Source organism: Euprymna scolopes, chromosome 16 (assembly GCF_053919585.1).
Source record: "Euprymna scolopes isolate OS-2025 chromosome 16, ASM5391958v1, whole genome shotgun sequence".
Lineage (NCBI taxonomy): Eukaryota > Metazoa > Mollusca > Cephalopoda > Sepiida > Sepiolidae > Euprymna > Euprymna scolopes.
Window position 1 is genome coordinate 2,172,860 of NC_136497.1, and position 22,312 is coordinate 2,195,171.

Consider the following 22,312-nt stretch of genomic DNA (forward strand, 5'->3'; position numbering starts at 1 on the left):
AAGAGTTTACTTCACAAGATCTCCAGCTATGGTATAGCTGGAAATGTCTTCTCAATTATTAAATCATTTCCTTCTGATAGGTTCATAAGAGTAGTCGTTGAGGAGCAGAAATCAAAAGCTCTCGGTATTAGCGTTGGGGTCCTTCAGGGGTCCATCCTGGGCCCAACTCTCTTCCTGATCTATATCAATGATCTCCCAAAACACATACTTACATCATTAGTAGACATTTATGCTGACGATACCACCATCTATGGCAGTACATCAAAGACCGTAAACTACCAAGTTCTCTCTGATTCTTTCTCCTCTGATATGAGCACGTGGTACAATGGGGAAAGACGTGGCTGATTACTTTTAATGCATCTAAAACCCCACTTCTGTCCTTGCATCATCAACGCTCTGATGTCCATCTGGCATCAATTGAAATGAATGGCTCTCGTCTTGGGGAGGCTTCATGAGGCTTCTGGGCCTGACCTTTACTCCCAATCTGAAATGGAACACGTATATCAAATCCGTTGCCAAGATCGCTGGAGAAATGGTAGAATCCTTCTACCGCTCCAGTAGATATCTCACTCCTGATGCAATTCTCTACCTATATAAAAGCCAGGTGTGGCCAATAATGGAGTACTGTTGCCTCATCTGGGCTGCTAGAAGCTGCTTATCCTGCCTTGACAGAGTTCAAAACAGACTTCTTTCCCACAGAAGAGACGTTGCGAGCCTGTCTCTGCTTTATCGTTATTTCTATGGCAGGTGCTCGTCTGAGCTTTAATCTATGGTCCCCCCTCAACAAACATTCATGAAAAACACTCGTCTAGCCAGAACCACCACCAATAATTTCCTAAACTTCTTTTTTGTGCCTAGACATAAACGTAGATTCCATAAGCAAAGCTTCTTTCTTAGAACTGCACGCCTGTGGAACTCTCTTCCGTTGGCCTGCTTCCCAGGTGACTACAATCTGATTGTCATCAAGTCCAATGTAAACAAGTTCTTGATGAACCGTATCCCTATGTAATCCAACTTACAAAAATCCCAATACCTATGTTAAAAACATTATAACCACATTGACTAATGCATACCCATTAATCCTTATCCTCGAGTGGCCTCCAGGCCTTGATAAGTGGTGATTCATTTGTAAAACAAAAACAAAAAAAATATATCAGAAAGTTGAGAATGCTATGAAACAATAATAATAGAATGTTAACACCTCAAACTGTATGACAGTCAAGGTGATTCGAATTATAATTGAAAATCTTGGGACCATAACAAAAAGCCAGCATAAATAAATCTATCCAAGCAAGAAGACCGGATGTTGTAATAATTAACAAGAAAGAAAAGTCCTGCTAAATCGTAGACTTTGCTGTTTCAGCTGATCACAGGATAAATATCAAAGAAAAGAAGAAACGGAGCAAATACACAAGCTAGCCAGAGAGCTGAAAGGAATATGGAAGATGAAGAAAATCAAGATAATACCTATAATAGTAGGAGCACTAGGAACAATTCCTAAAAACTTTGAAAAAAGAATGGGAGAAATTAGAATCAGATGAATGGCTGGAAAGATACAACAAATAATAATAATGAAAATGGCTGAAATATTAAGGAAAACCCCTGAATGCATGGACTAATACACATGCACGGGCTAGACGAGCTACTACAGACACAAAACATGAAGCATCATTAGATGGAGCCAAGAACATTGTAGATGCATATCCATAAGTTCTCTATTCCGTCTGCCATCCACTCCCATTACCCAATCACTGCCCCTCCCCCCTCGCCTAAAAAAATGAATGATGCCAAATAGCCGAGAAGGGTCAAGGACGATGGAAAGACCAAGAAGAGAGCACTGACCAGCTGGATAAGTGTGAAGTGAACTGGGATCTTGGGGAGGCTCATTGCCACTCAAATTTCAGTGGAAACCAATGACCGCTGCAAGCAAGAAATCAATGGTAAGCGGCTGTTGCGATGATGCAAATTCATTTGCAAATGATATCAGAAAAGGTGGAGAGTACTGGAAAACTGGGGACACTTGTTGTCAACCAGCTTCCAGGGAACACCACAGGTTGTTTTCAAGGAAAGATCTTTTATGACATGTGTGAAAGCTCCTTGTGAGTCAATAATAATAATAATAATAATAATAATAATAATAATAATAATAATAATAATAATAATAATAATAATAAATTATCTGGGGAGACTTGTTGTCACTCAGCATCCAGAGAACACCTCAAGTTGTTAGCAAAGAGAAATCTTTGATGATGGCTTGTGTTACTACTCCTAGTGAGTAAATAATAATAATAAAAATAATAATAATAATAATAATAATAATAATAATAATAATAATAATAACATGAAAACTAACTTACATAACGACGAACGCCAACAAGTTACACAAATTTAAAATAGAAACAGTGTAAAGATATAGAAAACAACACCAAAAATGAGCTCAAAAGAAAACTGTCAGAAATCTTCTAAACTGCCCCCCCCCGCCCACATCTAAATAAACATGGTTAGACCAACATTATACAAAATGGTTGTGAAGGATCGTGGGAGATGGGCAGACAAAGTAAAAAGAGCACGAACCAGATTTACACTGAAACTGATGCAAAGTGTGTATGGGTGCGTGTGTCAATCAGAAAACTTCAGTTCATTCTTTTTTACCATAGCGTATCCTGTTAAGTTCATATGCCTCAAAACAACAATATAAATGAAAAACGAGAATGATTATTTCTCACAATATTCTCTTTGACAACTGCATACTACTCCTCCTTATTCTTTATAAAACCTAGTTTTCTCTCTCGACGGTGTTTATCTCTTTCTCACCGCACGGTGTTTTTTTTTTTCTTTCTCACAGCACGGGGATTTAACACAAGGTGGGAAGGTGGGGAAATGAGCCATCACTCTCAAGAGAAGACATACACTGGCCTTGCAAAATTAAGTCTGGGTATCCCCGTTGACATTTCCTGATGAGGGCGCCTTAGACACCAAGACATAAGCTTGTTCCTCCCGAAAGCCATGGCGCAGGGCCTGGGAGGGGGAACCCCCTAGGACTATCAAGAACATTTGCATCAGTTCGATAGCTAAAAGGCCACCGAAATGGCCCAGTTTCTGTCAGACTGATTATCGATTGACGTGTATTGCAAAAACAAATGCAAACATCCGATGAAGAATTCAACCCCTCACTCTATATTAGCTTCGATTAAAACATATTCGTCTCGTAATCATTTCGTAAAAACTCAGAAATTTCCCATTCATATCATAAACATAAACTCATTATTGTTGCAAACCGTTTAATCTTGGAATTAGAAAATTTTCCTTTTTTTTTCTTTTTTTTTTAAGATGGAAATGGTGCAGATGTTCCATCAGAAAATATATGTTTTGTTGGTAATGCCCACTGATTTCCAAACTTTTACTGAAAAAAAAAAATGCTCAACAACTAACCTGGGCGAAGAGAAACGATCAGTAACGAGACAAGAAGATGTTCCAGCGCCATTTTGTTTCCAAATTCTTGCTGCAAATAAAAAAAATCATCAATAAAATCATGTTACAATGGCAAAATAACAAAAATAACAAAAATAAACACGAATCATTTTATGATACCTTTTTTGTAGGGATTTGATTTCATTTTTTTACAAACAAATAAAATTTATTAAAATCAATATGCAATATTTATTATTTAACTAACCTGGGTGTCCGGCGTGTCCCGAGTGTTTGGAGAAAAAAAAAATGTAGTAGGCAGGCTCGAATCCGTACCACGAAGGAGGAAAATAACGTGAACCCCTCCCCTCCCCCCCAAAAAGAAAAAAAAAGTGACAAGCAGGTTTGTCGGGGATATGTACGTCGAGGGGTACAAGTGAAATGAGTTCATCAGAACACATTCCATTAAAATATTTGTAAAACAGGCACAGTGATGAAACATTGCAGTGATGAGACAGGGGCTGGAGCTTAGTTGATAAAGTGGGACCGATTAGATTAACAACTCTTTTTCGGACTTTATCTAAGAGGGAAAGACTAGTGGTAGATGCACCAGCCCAGATGTGGCAACAATACTCCATGCATGGACGAATGGTGGCTTTGTAAAGGTACAGGATACTCTCAGGTGTGAGTAGTCTTCTAGCTCGATAGAGGGAACCCACCTTCTTTGCAGCAGCTTTTGCAATGTCCTCTATGTATTTGTTTCAGTTTATATTGCCCGAAAATGTTAGGCCGAAGAGTTTGAAGGTAGAATTCTTAGATAGGGTGCTATTTGTCATCGATATAAGGAGTTGGAAAGTCGTCTTGTAATTGTTAAAGGAGAGCAGCTTAGTTTTACTAGCATTAAATGTTGCCATCCATTTGCGGATTCATTCCACTATAGTATGGAAGTCATTTTCTAAAGATTCTGCCATTGTCTTAGATTTATGTACATCTGTTCTTCCCTCATGCATATTATAGAGCTTTGTATCATCAGCAAATATATCCATCTCGGACACAATATTATCAGGTCGTTTATGAATATCAGGAATAATAATGGTCCAAGGGTCGACCCCTGATGCACTCTCGCATTAATGTTATGCTGCTTGGATGTACATCCATCAGTGACAACCTGTATGCTTCTATTGTCTAAGAAAGATCTAATTATATTTAGTATATGTTATACCGTACGATTTAATTTTCATTAGCAGCCCTTTATGCCAGACTTTGTAAAAGGCCTTGGATATATCCAGGTTTACAGCCCTGGCTTCGTCCACCTTATCCAGTACATGGTAAATGCGTTCAGAGATGACTGTTAAAATATTTCCAGTAGAACGACATTGCCTGAATTCATACTGGGGTGATAATTGAGAGAGGCTGTTCTTTCACCAGAATTCGTGTACACTGGTACCACAGAGGCCATCTTTCAGCTATTAGGGAATCAAGATTCAGCAAAGCATTTTTACTAGAGCTTGGAAAGTATAGGGCTAGCTTAGCTGAACATTTCTTAATCAGCATAGCAGACTAATGTAAAGAAAGGAATCGTCCGTTGCCTACAACACCGAACAAAAGCAATATGTATTAACAGCAATGCATATCAAGAGGAGATAGACAGTTTAAGAGAAAATCTCTATTCAAACGACTATCCAGAGAACACAACACCATCTTCCAGAAATTTACGGAACACAAAAGAACACCACTCAAAAACGCACTATATATGAAGGGCCTGTCTGAAAGAATTCAAAGAATAGGGTTTTACTAAATATGTACGACTAAAAAGGATGTACGATCATTGTACGACTAAATTGCCACTGCTGCTGATAAAAACAACTTCGACACAGGCGATCCACTGGGTCCGTCAGCATAAAATATTGTAAAACAATCTTGTAATAAACAATTAAACAAATTTACTCAGAAGTTTCGAGAAGTTATTTTTTGGCAAATATCTTTAAGTTCATACGTATAAAGATATTTACTAAAGAAAACTCCCGATTTTTATTAACTATTTCGTCTTACATAAGCGACCTACTAAGTCCGTCAACGCAAAAAATGTTATTTAAATAAACAATAAAAGTCACAGTCGCGAATATTTTTGGCAAATTCTTAAACATTGAGACTTTCTTTCTTCCCAGTTGGCCACTTAAAAAAAATCTTTCTAAAATAAGTAAACACGTTTATTTCTTCATTATTGAAATAAAAATAAAACAAATTTAGTCAGAGTCAAAACTTTTAGCCGAGAGTGTTTTATTTTCAAATTAAATTTTACAAGTGAACTTTTTTAACATTTGAATTTCGTAGCACACTAGCAACGTAACACGAGAAAATCTTTTTAAAAAGTAGAATAAATCCCTGAAGATTGAAGACATGTTTTCAATGGATGACTGGGATAGCTTCCGTACATTTATATCTGATCTACATTTAAAAAATATGTGTCCTCTATAGTATCAGACTTGATCGAATGGTTGATTGTAGGCATAGACCGATTCATACCATCCAAAAAATTCCAACAAAAACCTACCAGCCAGCCATGGTTCTCCCCAGAATGTGGTGCTACCATCGCGCACAGAAATCACTTTTTCCATAGCTGCCAATGTAATAGATGTACTGAGACTAAAGTTGCTTTCAGGACTGCCAGCCACCACTGTAAAAGAGTAATAAAAAATGCAAGAGAGCTATATGCTCAGTCCGTTAAATCCAAAGTAGCTGAGCAGCGGTTTGGTTCCTACCAGTTTTGGCAAATAGCAAACAGGACCCTGAACAGAAGTGTGCATTCTATACCAACCATCATCAATGGACCTGAGGTCATCTCGTCAGCATCAGACAAAGCCAAACTATTTACCAAGAACTTTGCAGCTAATTCCACCCCATGTGACGAAGGCCATCAACTCCCCGTATTTCCTCCTATAACAGACAACACGCTATGCAACATACAAATATCTGTACGTGAGGTCACCAAACTAATCAAGAACCTCAATTCCAGTAAAGCAACTAGTCTTGACGGCATTCCAATTATAGTGCTGACAAAGCTTCAACGAAAAGTTGCCCCCATACTTATAAAACTCTTTAAGCGTTGCCTTAAAGAGAAGTCCTTCCCAACACCCTGGAAAACCTCATCAGTATACCCTGTATTTAAGCATTCAGGTGATAAGTCATCCCCCTCTCAGTACAGACCAATAAGTCTCCTGTGTGTCATGAGTAAGTTGCTGGAATCCATATTAAATAAAGAAGTAGTCAACCACCTCAGCAGAAATAACCTTCTTAGTGACATGCAATGTGCTTCCGTTCTGCTAGATCTACAGCAGATGTGCTAACGGTTATATCTCATAGCATTAGTGAATCTCTTGACAAAGGCTTCCTTTCCAGGGCAATTGCTCTTGACATATCAAAGGCCTTCGACAAGGTATGGCATAAAGGCCTACTTCACAAGATTTTCAGCTACAGTATAACTGGAAATGTTTTATCAATTATTCAATCATTTCTCTCTGATAGGCTAATAAGAGTAGTGGTTGATGGGCAGAAATCAGAGGCCTGCAGTATTAATGCTGGAGTCCCTCAGGGGTCCATCCTGGGCCCAACTCTCTTCCTCATCTACATAAGTGATCTCCCAAAACACATAAATCATTCGTTGACATATAAGCTGATGACACAACCATCTATGGCAACACATCAAAGGCTGTAAATGATCAAGTTCTCTCTGATTCTCTCTCCTCTGATCTTGAGTGCATGGTACAGTGGGGGAAGAGATGGCTGGTTACTTTTAATGCATCTACAACCAAGCTCCTAACTTTACATCATCAATGCTCTGATCCCCATCTGGCATCAATTGAAATGGATAGCTCTCATCTTCGGGAGGCTCCATGTTTTTACAAGCTTCTGGGATTGACCGTTACTCCTGATCTGAAATGGAACACGTACATCAGATCTGTTGCCAAGGATGCTGGGAAAATGGTGCATCCTTCTACCGCTACAGAAGATATCTCACTGCTGATGCAATTCTCTATCTATATAAAAGCCAAGTACGTACAAGGATGGATTAAAACGTAGATTCCATGAACAAAGCTTCTTTCTTAGAAGTGCACGATTGTGGAACTTTCTTCCGTTTGCCTGTTCCCCACCTGACTACAACTTGGATGTCTTCAAGTCCAACATAAACAAATTCCTTATAAACCGCCCCCATTAAGTAAGATACTTTATCAAATCTCCATTACTAACGATTACTACGATATTATCCCATTGATTACTGTACATGTAATAACCCTTATCCCCGAGTGGCTTCCGGGCCTTGATAAGTGGTCTACCATGTAACAAAAAAAAAATCCCGTGTGCCTCTTTTGAGGGAACAAGTTTTCCCCACATTTAAAACATTAGTGTCTAACTGCTCTTTTGGGGAGGTAATTAAATAACTATTGTCTTAAAAATTATTTTCATTTTTTTTCTTTTCTTTCTTTTTTCTTTGCATAATGTTGCATAAAGTTCCATTTTATGGTAACGCGACTCTGATTCATTTCTCAAAAGAAAAAAGGTCAATATGCGCTGCTTGTCCAACCTGCAAAGGGTGTTCATTCCGGAACTCGTTGGGTGGTTGAAAATAAGAAAATGCCTTTCGGAAAAACCAACCCCAACCTCCCCATGTTAAGAACGGCTTTCGGAATAAGCACCCTTTGCAGGTTGGACAAGCAGCGCACATTACCAAAAAAGTAAAAAAAAGAAAAACAAAAAAGCAAACGAAATCATTTTAAAAAATGTTCTCAAACTACTGCTAGTTTCTTTTTGTTTTGGTTTTTTAATTAATTAAAGTGGAGTAATATATATGATTAGTTTTTTTTTTGGTGGTGGGGGGAAGAAATTCAGCAGAGTTCTAAATTAAAAGGAAAATCCGAAAAATAAGAGCGTATTTATATTTTGTCTTTTGTGTACAGAACGTTATAGATGAGACAAGTCATTGGTACCGTCGGTTTCAAGCCCGATATTTAGGACCGTTTAAGATATGCATATCAAGCTCTCTTCAGCCAATAATCATAGCTGAAGAGAGCTTGATATGGATATCTAAAACGGTCCTAATCATCGGGCTTGAAACCGACGGTACCAATGACTTGTCCTATCTAACAACTTTCTGCACACAAAATACAATATATAAAGGGTGCCCACAAAGTCTGGCAACATAATCTACACGGTGCCCACAAAGTCTGGTTGCATGATCTACACGGTACCCACAAAGTCTGGCTGCATAATATACACGGTGCCCACAAAGTCTGGCATCATAATCTACACGGTGCTCACAAAGTCTGGCTGCATAATCTACACGGTGCCCACAAAATCTGGCTGCATAATCGACACGGTGCCCACAAAGTCTGACTACATAATCTACAGGGTGTCCACAAAGTCTGGCTACATAATGGAACTTTATGCAACATTATACAAAGAAAAAAGAAAGAAAAGATAAAAAATGAGATAATGTAGCCAGACTTTGTGGACACCCTATATATATATATACACACAATTTTTGGCAATTTTATAAGTGCCAAATCTCAGCCACTATTGATCATAATTTAACAAATGAAGGCTCGTTGAAAAGGTAATGATCTAAATTGTATAGTTGATAATGTGACATTTTACTTCTTTGAGGTCGCACATTAAGGGGATCATCCATCACTCAGAGAATATTTTTGCTACTATTTCACAGCCATAAAATGTTTCAATCATCATTAATTTTCCTAGTTTTGCATAAAAATTACAAAATATCTGATATTTTTCCCAAAACTCTGGCTTTGATGGAGGGGAGACTGAAACTTGCTGCTATGGTTTCAATGATCTAAAATAACAGAAAGGGGAGACTTGATTTCAAATATTTCTCATATGTTATATTTCCCCTCTTTGGCATATATAAAGTAAATTTCACAGTGTAAAATGATTATTTGATGCTGGAGATATTCATAATTGTACTCTATTTCTAAAAGAGGAGAGATATAATGTAAGAGAAATATTTGGAATCAAGTCTCCCCTAGCTGTTATTTCAGATCATTTAAAACAATAGCAGCAAGTTTTAGTCTCCACTCAATCAAGGTTTTGAGGATATATATATATATATATATATATATATATATATATATATATATATATATATATAACTACTTCATTTACTCACATAAAATTAATATACGAAAGTATAGATTTATGCGTAAACTTTAAGTATTTACTTCAAAAGTGATCAATACGTAAGTAGAGCTAGTTAGTAGTTTATAAAATATATATGGCGATTAAGCTACACTGAATATTCAGCATTTCATCCACTCTAGGATTCCTCAGGCTTATGCGCGAATTCTGTCGTTGTTTATCGTTTTTATATGGTCCTCTTCTATTGAGGATTTAGTTAGCCCTAATGGGCATGCATTTTATCGGACAAAGGATCTGTTTTAAAACTAGGTTAGTGTTATTTTATTTATTTTATTTTATTTTTTATTGTTAGTTTATATATAAAAATATACATATGTTTACACACATATCTGCACATATATATACACATATACAACGCTAGCATCGTGAATTTAAACATGGCCGGAAGTCTGTGGAAACAGCTCCCAGACCTGGTCGCCCCCTTCTGCCATTGATGAGGCATCTGTCCATCAAGTTGAGGCTGCCATTTTGGAAAATCGGCGCATTACTATTCGTAAATAGCCCAAGATGTCAAGATTCGTACAGGGTCTGTGAAAACTATCATTCATGACCATTTGCATATGCATAAGGTGTCTGCCAGATGGATTCCCAAGTTGCTCACATTATTCCAGAAGCGAGAACGCGTCGAGTGCTCGAGGATGTATTTGGAGATGTGCCAAGAAGATGAGTCAAAGTTTTTCAAAAGACTGATTACACAGGATGAAACCTGGGTCCATCACTATGATCCAGAGACCAAAGCCCAGTCAATGCAGTAGAAGCACTTGGACTCACCACCTCCAAAGAAGGCAAGGGTGCAGCTCTCCGCTGGAAAGGCCGTGCTCACAGTCTTCTGAGACCAGGACGGAGTAGTGATGACAGATTTCCTGGCAAAGGGTACCACAATTACAGGAGTCTATTATGCTTCACTTTGAGGAAACTAAGGGAAGCTATCAAAATCAAGAGGCGGGGCAAGATCAGCAAATGTACCCCCCTCCTGCAGGACAACGCTACGGTCCACAACCCGCATGTCGCCAGATCAGAAGCATGGGAGTGTGGTTATGAAATCCTCTCCCATCCTCCCTACTCTCCTGACCTTGCACCCTCTGACTTTCACCTCATCCCTGCCATGAAGTTGTTTCTATGTAAAGAAACTCTAATAACTGTACCAAGTTTCGTTGCTCTACTGCTATGGGAAGTAGGTCAGGGGCATTACTTATTGCAAGCTCATCGTATTAACTGAAATTTGGAAATACTTTCAGATTACAGGTTATTTTTTTTTTACACAGGCATCACCACATTATCAAGGCTAAGAGGCTACTGAAGGATAAGGAGTGTACAGTAGAAATTGGTCAATATAGTAATCATTAGTAATGAAAATTCGGTAAATTTGTTAACTTATATGGAACGGCTCATCAAGCAATATTATTTACGTTAGACGAAGACAACCATATTGTAGTCAGCCGGACAGCAGGGAAACGGAAGACAATTCCACAGGCGTGCAGTTCTAAGAAATAAACTTTGTTCATGGAATCTACGTTTAGGTTTAGGCATAGATAAAGAGTGGGGGGATTTATTGATAGTGTTTTCAGCTAGACGAGTGTTTCTTGTGAAAGTTTGGCGAGGGAGGACCATAGACTGAAGCTCAGTCGAACACTTTCCATGAAAATAACGATACATCAGAGACAAACTCGTAACATCTCTTCCATGAGAGAGGTTGCAGGGAAGAGAAAAGGACACCTCCTACGAGGCTATGAAGTCTATTTTGAACTCTATCAAGGCAGGCCAAGTCCTTTCTAGCAGCTCCTGCCCAGATGTGGCAACAGTATTCCATCCTTGGACGTACCTGGCTCTTATATAGATAGAGAATTGCCTCAGCAGTGAGATATCTACTGGATCGATAGAAAGATCCCACCATTTTTCCAGCAGCCTTGGCAACAGATTTGATGTACGTGTTCCATTTAAGATCAGGAGTACTGGTTAAGCCCAAAAGCTTGTCAAAACTTGAGGCCTCCTGAAGACGAGAGCCATTCATTTCAATTGATGCCAGGTTGTATAATACTTTAAGATTAAAGTCCATATAAATATTAGCATCAATATTTATAAGACAATGCCAATCAGATGCAGATACAGAGCTTTTGCTCAATATACAAGATAGAGTAATAGTATAAATGACAATTTGAAATTAAATCAGGAAATTAAATAAGACACATTTGTTATTCGACAAGAAATACTAACTTTTAAAGTTTTTTCTTAATTTTTGATTTTCAATAAATGGTTCATCATATTAAAGGAAATGTGTTTAGAAAAATAATATTTAGACGCAGTCATAAATCTTGCTATTCAGCACATAAATTGAAAAAAGTAAAAACTTGTATGAAAAGCCTGAAAGAAGCCAAGATTTAAAAAGGATATTCTAGTGTAGGTAGGTTCAATGAAGAAATATTAATTGAATATTAATATTGAATTTTGAATTTTTTGAATTTCACATTTTCACACACACACACACACACACACACACACACACACACACACACACACACACACACGTGTGTGTGTATGTGTGTATGCGAAAGAAACAAATACAGTTCTTTGCTGTGGTGGTAGCTAGACGAGCCTCCGAGATGCACTACACGTTTCACGATGAAAATCTTATTTCAAGCGACAGAAAGGCCGATGGATAAAGCCTCAAAACAAAGAAGCGTAAACGTAATTTAAAAGTTAACGGTTAAAAAAGTGGGTAAAAAAGTGAGAATTTGTAACAAGGCAAAAGGGAGGACGATGGGTGGGGAGGGACTTGTAGCTCAGCGACAAGTGTTGCTCGTAGTCAGAGTAGAAGAATTTCTTTTTTCAAACTATCGTTCGACTGACGACCCAATTATATGTGAGCAATTGAAACTGTCTGCGGGGGTGGGCGGTTGTTGCTCGGTGGGTCGGCACGGGTCGATATGGGAGGTAGGGGATTCGATTTCGAGACAAGAAAGGAAAAAAAAAATAGTAAAAAAAACGAAGATAAAGATACCTCCTCCGTGAGTTCATTGTGACGGAGTACAATATTGAATTAGGCAGACAGTTTATAGCGACTTGTGTTCAATGAAGTTTTAAATGTTCGCTTTTCGCCATATACGAGTGAGTTCGACATGAAATATTGTTTTGATTTATGAAAAGAGGTGAGACGTGATTGTTAAAGAAACCACAACCGTGTCTTTTTCATTCTTTCAAAAAAGCACGAAATGTTTTCAAAATTTTGAGACAAGGGTTGATATATTGCTGGGATTATTTGGACTACTGTCTTTATCTTGAATGTTATTTTCATAATGTTTCGGCCGATGTAACCTCCGACTTTTTTCAGGTGTATCTTATTGATATTTAGTTGCCGAACTCAGGAATCTGCACGACATTTCGAACAGAACTCTTTATTTAATTCACGGAGGTAGTATGTTCTCGTTCCATCAGCCATGACTGGTAAGAAGTCCTAAATATTTCCCAATCGCATTTTTATTGTTATCTGCACAAAGAATAGAATTTTCAACCCCAGATGTTTCACTCCCCAAAAGAACTAAATTTATATTTCGTTAGGAACGTATCTGAATAAATAATTAACATAAAAACGATACATATTTAAAGTGTAAATACTTTCAGTTAGTTTAATCAAGCAAAATAAACCAGAGAATGAAATAACACAAGAAAGACATCAAGTCGCCCTTCAGCTTGACGGCCAACCTACTATACAACAATATAATATACTAATAATATCAACTATTTTATTCCTTTACATGTTTTGACACAACAAAATATCACCGTTTCTTATTAAAAGTAAACTGATATCAGACTCAAAAATACTTAAAACATGATATTTTTAGCAGATATTTTCTGATTACGCCAGATAAAAGCCTATAACTCTAATTTCCAAAAGTTGACATCTAACACATCTTTATAGGATTTTACTAAAGCGAGTTTGACTAATAAAGAAGAGAATATATGAAATGGAGTAATGTTACCACATCTAGACTTGTACCAACCACTAGACAACACTTAGACAGGGTAAAACAAGAAAACGAATTGTTAACGTAATAATTCCAACACTGTCTGCCAAATTGCAGCCGCTGACGCATTGCTGCAGTATTGCATCTAAATACTTCTACATAATGTGCTCCGATGAACTTAGTGAACTTGTATCGAACATATTTTTGAGCCATCAGACTAGCAACTAAATCTCAGACCTTCATTAGAGACTGGAAATTTTTCTACTCTGATAGCGTCTTTTCTTTTTTACTCTTTTTCAATCCAAACAAGACTATTTACATTTGGATAAAAAAAACAAACAAAAAAAATCATGAAGGGAATTCTTAAGTCTAGCAGCCCGAAAAAAGAAACTAATAGAGTAGAAGGCTTTCTGGAATCTAGGGATCTCAACAGTGAAGGGGTGGGATTTTGTTGCTTGTTAGCTTAGTCGCAAGGATGTATGTTGAGGGGCACAATCGCCATGGATACATTGGATCACATTCCATTCAAATACTTGTAAAATAGCCACAGAGATGAATTATTGTGGCGATGGGACGGGGGTTGGAGCTTGACACAGATAATGCGGAATGTATTAGATTAGAGATTCTTTTTGGGGGCCCAATCTAAGAGAGAGCGAGAGAGAGAGAGAGAGAGAGAGAGAGAGAGAGAGAGAGAGAGATGGGCGCACCAACCGAGATGTGGCAACAATATTCCATGCATAGACGAATGGTGGCTTTTTAGAGATACAAGATACTCTCAAGTGTGAGCAATTTTCAAGCTCGAAAAAAGAAGGCCACCTTCTTTGCAGCAACCTTGACAATGTCCTCAATGTAATTGTTCCAGTTCATGTTGCGTGTAACTGTTAAGTTGAGGATTTTGAACGATGAGCTCGTTAACAGAGTTTCATTAGCCATAGCAATCGGGAGTTGAGAAAGTTTCTTCTAATTGGTAAAGAGAAGATTCTTAGTTTTATTAGCATTAAATGTTACCGCCCATTTACGACGCAATTCCACTACAGATTGGAGATCGTTTTCTAAAGTTTTCTGTCATTGCTTTCAATATGTGCACGTTCGGTTTTCCCTCATGTCTAATATATATATATATATATATATATATATATATATATATATATATATATATATATATATATATATGGCCGTTTGCAAGAATTATCTCCTCTGCTCTCATCTGATTTAGACTCTAGTGTTTATATTTGGAAGTTGTAAATACCAGGACATGGAGACTGTTGATCCAAATGTTTATCTATAAATCATTCTTCAGCTCCAGCGATTTATAATTGGTTTTTCAGTCTGCTTTGGAACGTTTAAGAAGTTGACAATTTTAATGCCGGAAGTACAGAAAAGATATGGTATCTAAAACAGACACTAATTAACGTAACTTTTAGTAAAGAAGCATTTCTTTAATGGAAACGAAAATCCAAATAAAATATCTGATGGAAAATTTCAGGTTTTTTTTTTGCTTTTTAGTTTTTATTTCGTTTTTTTTTTTGTAGTCGAATCTTTCATGTATTAAAATCGTGTCACGGTTGAATAAGTTTTCTTTTATTCCCTAACGAAACTAAAAGTCTTTCATCTTCTTTGATGTATGTTGTGCGCTCAACGGTGAATTCGCACAATCATCTCCAGTACAACGAAATTGATTCCCACTTCATCAGAAAACATCTCAGCTACAACAAAAGTACAATCTATAAAATTGTGTTGCAAGTTCAGTTTGCAGAACAAAGTAATAATTGTTGATTATGTGAATTTCACGGACGAGGTTGGCTTGCGAGTCGTGTGTCTAGACGTGGATACGAAGTAGCCAAGCAATGTTCAAGATCAGATCGAAACAGCTATTGTATTTACTCCCTCTTCATCAAGTTAGACACAAGGTCAAGTGTGGGGTTGACGAAGGTGTTTTTGTGGAACGAAGTTGATTCAAACTTGGCACACTCAGGCTTCTATTCCGTGTCGTTAACCACCTACCCACCGAGTCGGCTAATAACCTTAGAAAATGTATGACTCTCTAATTCCTCCTGGCCTTGGGTGAAATGACTATTCTAACCTTGTACTGCTAATATATGTGGAAAGGTAACAACTATACACAAGGTACAATTAGTTTAAGAGACGCTGCATGGCAACACAGACCATCTGGTTGGGATTCCTGGAACGTCCTTTCCAAGATTTAATCATGATTTCGCTAAATATAGATAACGACATTCCCCTTGAAATCAAGTTATTTGTCCCCATTCTGCAGCAGAAATTTGAGACCAGGAAAAACATGAGCTAAACGCTACTTATAATTTCCTTTATGGATAGCGCACCAGATAAGGCATGAAACCACCTGATGTAAAAATGTAAAAATAAACATTACTTCAAGATCTAACCCTAACCAACGATAAGTGATTGATGCATAGATTGTGGCCCAGGACGTAGCAATTTTCCCCCTTTGCCAGAAACATCGCTCATGAAATGTGAGAAGTAAAGGACAAAATAAGAGAAGCGAAAGTTTTGATGCAGCCGAAATTAAACTTAAGGTCCGCTTTCTACTTTCCTGAAAATAACAGGTGAGGAGCTTTTTTAGATTTTACATGCTCTATTCTAGACATGCGAATGAATCGAACACGCACACATTCAAGACAATTGCTGAATCCTTAGAAAATTACCTCCACCCGCTAGCAGAATGGAATCAACACTAGATGGTTTAATTCTATCAACACTTTTTTCTTGGAACAATTATGAGAAACTTTTCTAATAACTCTTGCCGAGAGTTCAACTTCCAAACTTAGCGGCCTGAAATTCACAGGCAACATGAATAGGAGGAAATAAATAAAAATACTGCAAAGTCTGCTGCAAAGAAGTGTACATCTAAATCATACTTCAGGGATTTTTATCTTGGGCCCCAAAAAATCAACAAAGATTACACCATTCCTGTAATGATCCGGGCCTTGTTTAGTTTGCAGTGGTAGTTTAGTTCAGTGCAGTTCTAGGAGATTCGCCCTCACATGCTTTGTCTTCTCTCTCTGAGAAGGGGTAGGTTTATTGCTAATTGCCTGAGGCGCTCTTACCGGGGAATGCTGACTGGGCTGCCCAGACACTTTTTAAAAGGTCAAAGTGCCTTTCCACGGGGGCACCGGCTTCTCAGTTCCATTTTCGACCCTGGCGTCTAATTTATTGCAGTGGAAGAGAACAAAACACCCTAAACCATCCTTAAGGTTTACATCATTGATTTCATGAGAACGTTTGACTTTAATGAATCGCCTTTTCGGTCTAATTACGAACCTAATGTCAGCACACACGAACGCCATTCCTTTTGACTTGAACCTTGCAGACATCCTGCAGGTCATGTCTACAAGTGATGACATAATCGATTAAATGCCAATGCTTGGATCAAAAGTATATCCATGTGTTCTTATACTTTGCTTTCAAGTGGAAACACGGATTATCATTATATCGGACCCCAAACACATTTGCATAAACGCGACAAGCTCTTATTCATGCCATATCCAAGTGGATGCTATTTTTGAGATTCTCTACCCACGCTTGCATTGAAATCTCCTATCAAGAGTAGTCGTCTCTTTTAACATCTTCAAAAAAAGGATCGTACCAGCTTATGTGAGCTGTCCAATATAAGAACATAAACAAAAATAAGAGTTACATAACGCTGAACTGTTTTTTTTTTTTTTTTTTTTTTTTTTTTTTTTTTTTTTTTTTTATTCAATTTTCACCCCAAACAAGGCACAGTGCCACTTTGAAGCAGGGGGCTACTATTAGGGAATTAATTAGCGGGGTCATTATGAAGGGAGAAGAGTAGAAAGATGTTTGTTAACATTACACTTGAACTTCTGCATATCATTGCAGTTGGGAAAGCAGAATCCCGGAAGGGAGTTCCAAAGACCCGCAGTTCTGGGAAAGAAACTATTGGAGTAAAAGGCTTTCTTGCACCTAGGGATCTCCACTGTAAAGGGATGAGACTTAGTAGCTTGTCGGGTTTGTCGGGGGTAGTTACGTCGGGGAGGTACAAGTGTTTGCAGTTCGTCAGAGCATTCACCATTAAAGTATTTGTAGAACAGGCAGAGGGATGCAACATCTCGTCGATGGGACAGAGGTTGAAGCCCAGATGACAGTTCAGGACCTATCAGGTTTGCGACTCTTTTTTGAACCCTGTCCAGGAGCGAGAGACAAGCAGCAGATGCACCAGCCCAGATGTGACAACAGTACTCCATACATGGGCGAATGGTTGCCTTATAGAGGTATAGGATACTGGCAGGCGTAAGTAGTTTTCTAGCACGGTAGAGGGAGCCAACCTTCCTTGCAGCAGCCTTGGCAATGCTCTCAATGTATCTATTCCAGTTCATATTCCCTGTAAACGTTAGGCCGAGGAGTTTAAAAGAAGTACTTTCAGGCAATGTGTTCTTGGCCATTGCTATTGGTGGTAGAGAAGGTTTCTTGTAGTTATTGAAGGAAACAAGCTTAGTCTTAGCAGCATTGAATGAGACCAACCATTTTTGTCCCCATTCCACTACGGATTGGAGGTCATCCTCTAGTGTTTCTGCCATTTTCTTGGATATGTGTTCATTTGTTTTCCCCTCATATCTGTTATAGAGAGTGGTGTCATCGGCAAATATACCCATCTCCGAAACAATATTATCAGGGAGGTCGTTTATGAATATCAGGAACAATAGAGGTCCAAGGATAGACCCCTGAGGCACTCCCGCATTTATGTCATATTGTTTGGATGTACGTCCGTCGAGGACAACTTTGATTTTTCTATTACTTAAGAAGGATTTAATTACGTTATGAATTCTTCCAGTGATTCCATATGATCTAATTTTCCTTAGAAGACCATCGTGCCATACCCTGTCAAAAGCCTTAGATATATCAAGGGCCACCAAGGTTATAATCCGCTAACTTAGATCACAAGGAACATTCTCGAATTTAGTGAACAATACATTCCTTCAGAGCATGTGACACAAAAAAAGAAGGAAAAAATAATAAACTAAAGGCCAGACAGCAAAATAACTCAGTAACACGCAACAACAGTCTCCAAGGATTATCCTACAACATTTTGTCTGTGTTCTCCTATCGGCCTCCTTTTATGCAGTCGAGGAGTGTGATTTTACACACGAGCATCAGGATTTTGCGTCACTTTGCGAGACCGCTAATTATAAAAGTTTTAAGCGCCGCCATCTTGACCCCCCCGAAAGCTTGATTCCAAATGACACACACATGCGCGGATGCTTTAATGGTGAGTCATTGTCTTGGTTTCCACAATTTTCCCTATTAAGCAAATACTATGCCGCGGTCGTGTCGTTCTCCTGTAAAAATACGTATTCATATACGCTCATCTACACAAGTACGTTCATCTGAGAATCTTGTTTGTGACAAGGCTGCTACATTAATATTTAGAGATAACACTTCTTGTCCAACAAGTGCAACTCGTCTTTCCGGGAATCAGAACAATAAGAATCAAGTAAGATTCTTACGTTCCAACAAGTTATTAACAAAGTAAATTTCATATTGCTCATTACATTCGACTTGCTAAGCTGGACCCATAGTAATATAACATAATTACATGATCAATCAGTGGGAAGAACATTAAATTTTAAATTTTTTTCTAACTCAACGTTTGAGAAGAAAAAATTAATGGAACACCCAAATAGAGATCAAATGTGCGTCCACAAAAGGAACTTCTTGATTTCTGAGAAATTCAATTGAAGTAAAACGAAAAAAAATAAATTAGTTGAGCATTTGGGAAGTGATACACGGTATACCATTAGCATATTAAGCGATGCTCTTTGTGTAAATAAAATCGATCTTAGGTATTCAGACGATGTCAAAACATCGTTAATTCACTACCCGTACAGCAGCTGTCGATTAGCCTAATGGTTCAAAGCCCTGAGTGTCGTACGCGCGGTCGGGTTTCGATCCTGGCTTGAGGTAGTTGTCTGTCTAGCCGCACTGATGAGCTCTGATACAGCCAAACAGTACTGTATGTGGACGACTATATATATATATATATATATATATATATATCAGTAAAAGAATATATATATATATATATATTCTTTATAAAAGTAAACTTTATACTTTATAAAAATAAACTTTTACTGTATAAAAGTAAAAGAATATATACATATATATATATATATATATATATATATATATATATATATATATATATATGGTATTTTTAGAAGGCTAAAACAATGCAGGAATGTACAGTCGTTGTGTGAAGATAAGTAAATAAATATATGAATAATAAATAATTCAATATTTTTTTTATTTATTATATATATTTATTATATATATATTTATTATATATATATTTATTATATATACATGTTTTAATATATATTTATTCATTTATCTACCTGAATTTTAACTGTGGGTAGTATTTAATTCCAAAGGTCCTTTCGGGTAATAACCCATCGTCAGTGGAGAAATGAATCCTTTCTTTAGGATGTAAATTACTTAGATTTAAATCCAAACGCTCAAAGATTAATTAATGCTGTTAAATGTTCATGGAACTAATTCTCTTGTGTATTTTAAATTCAAACGGTCAAAGATTAATTCATTCAGTTATGGTCAAGGGAGGTCATTCATTGTTACTTGTCTACAGGCTTTCTGTTCAGGGGAAGTAATTCATGTTCTATTGTGTCTTTATAAACTGTCATTGTTTTAATTATTTTTTTTTTGTAAGATTTTAATTCAAAATTCTGTTTGATACAGTTATAACTAGCCGCTGTTGTTTAAAAGATTTTGTAAGATATTACAAGCTCTGAAGCTTCAATAATTATGTAAGCGTTTAATGGAGGTGACTTTTTTTACTTATATGTGGATATATGATAAAGCGAATTTGTATAGATGCGGTTAATCGAAGAGAAATTATATATCTATTTCTTCATTCGTTAATTTGTTTCGATTATGTAGTTATTCAGGAAGTTTTTTTTGCTGTATGAGTTATGACTGAGACCGTATATGGAAAATATTAGTCTGTTTGTGTCTTTATTAGAAATATGTTAGATTTTTCTGTTTTACTGTTAATTTTTGGTTTTAACTTTTCAATCAGTATTGATGATTTTACTCTGAGGTTTCCCCGATTCCTACCATTTGCTAAAATTTTCACGTTAATGTTTTTATCTGGATTATGTTTTGGAGACGCATGCCATACACAAAGCCATTCACAGAGAACAACTAGATATAGAACTTGCACACACCAGCCCAACGTTAAGACAGCACCTATCTAAAACCGAAACTACATCTATGAATAAACCATGCTCTTTATACAACTGTCCCATGAAAAACACAGGATTACGCACATATTCAGTATACCAAATTCAATGCAAAATTTGTAATGAATCATATATCGGAAGTTCTATAAGACCGTTACATATCCGAATTAAAGAACATATTACCACCAAAACATCGGCATTCTTCAAACATGTGTCTCTATTATTACCCAAAAGGACCTTTGGAATTAAATACCACCCACAGTTAAAATTCAGGTAGAGAAATGAATATATATATATATATATATATATATATATATATATATATATATATATATATGTGTGTGTGCGTGTGTGTGTGTGCGCGCGTGTGTGCGCGTGTGTGTGTATGTGTGTTATTTTACTTTTTCCTTTACTAATTCCACTCATAGCCATATTATATGATATTACTTTCGACGGTCTATTAATTCCCCCCCCATTTTCATTTTTATTTGGAACTGCTTTTGTAGGGGACTAGGATATACAAATACCCCAATGCCGTTACAAAAGAATAATGAAACGAATGGAATTGAAGGAAACAAAGACTCAATTGATGGATAAGATAAACGTCGTTTATTTGATGTTGAAAGAATGAACGTTTTAGTTATAACATGTGTTCATGTCCGCGCGTATGTAACCAATGTTCATTGCACGACTGGTGTTGTAGCAAGAAAAGGAAATGTGTTTTCATCTCAAGTTCGGGTCACTATCGTTTGTTCGCGCGTGGGAAGAGAAATAAGTGTTGTAGTGAAAATTGAGAATGATAGTCCAGCGTGTAGACAAAGAAGAGGATATGAGAGTTGACATCAGTTAATAGTCAGCTACGCGAAGGTGTTCTCAGGGACCAGTAGTAGATAGAGAGAGAAAGAGTGTGAATGTGTACATACGGTCTGTTAGCTCGTGCTCCATACATAGATAGTCGCAGGGGTGTTGACGCGCGCGAGCGTGCGCTTCCTGGTCGAGAGTTGGTGCCAAAAAGGGTAGAAACAGCTTGCCTCTTTGTTTTATACTCGTTTCCGGTGGTCATTTGCGCATGTGTATAATTCCTTAGAAAGCGGAAGTGACGTCGTCCATGTGTGCGTTCGTGTGCGCGTGTGTGAGTACATATGTGTGCGTTAGCGTGTGTGTATATACCGTGAATGTGAGTGTATGTACGCGAACGTGAATATGTGTACATGTGTGGACGTGGGCGTGTATGTTTGTGTGCGCGTATGTATATGACATAGCTTGAAATGTGAATGTGTGTTTTTGTGTGAAACTTGAAAAAGGCTCGTACACTTTCAAACAACTAATTTGTCCGTTGTATCCGGATCTTAATAATGCTTGGTTATAGTATTCTTTATTTCTATACGGGGGACAATTAATAGACCGTCGAATATGTGTATATATATATATATATATATATATATATATATATATATATATATATATATATACGTATGT

The 22,312-nt window shown here is 37.3% G+C and overlaps 1 protein-coding gene across 9 annotated transcripts in view; it reads right to left on the reverse strand.

Moving 5' to 3' along the window:
* LOC145295825 (thrombospondin-1-like) overlaps nucleotides 1–22,312 on the reverse strand; it is a 520,485-nt gene that overhangs the window by 235,792 nt on the left and 262,381 nt on the right. For all 9 annotated transcript variants that reach the window (XM_080141527.1, XM_080141529.1, XM_080141528.1 and 6 more), the window contains one exon: nucleotides 3,433–3,502. In XM_080141527.1, the coding sequence (XP_079997653.1) occupies nucleotides 3,433–3,484 (52 nt within the window). In that variant the 5' untranslated portion in view covers nucleotides 3,485–3,502. The remainder of the gene's footprint in view (nucleotides 1–3,432; nucleotides 3,503–22,312) is intronic.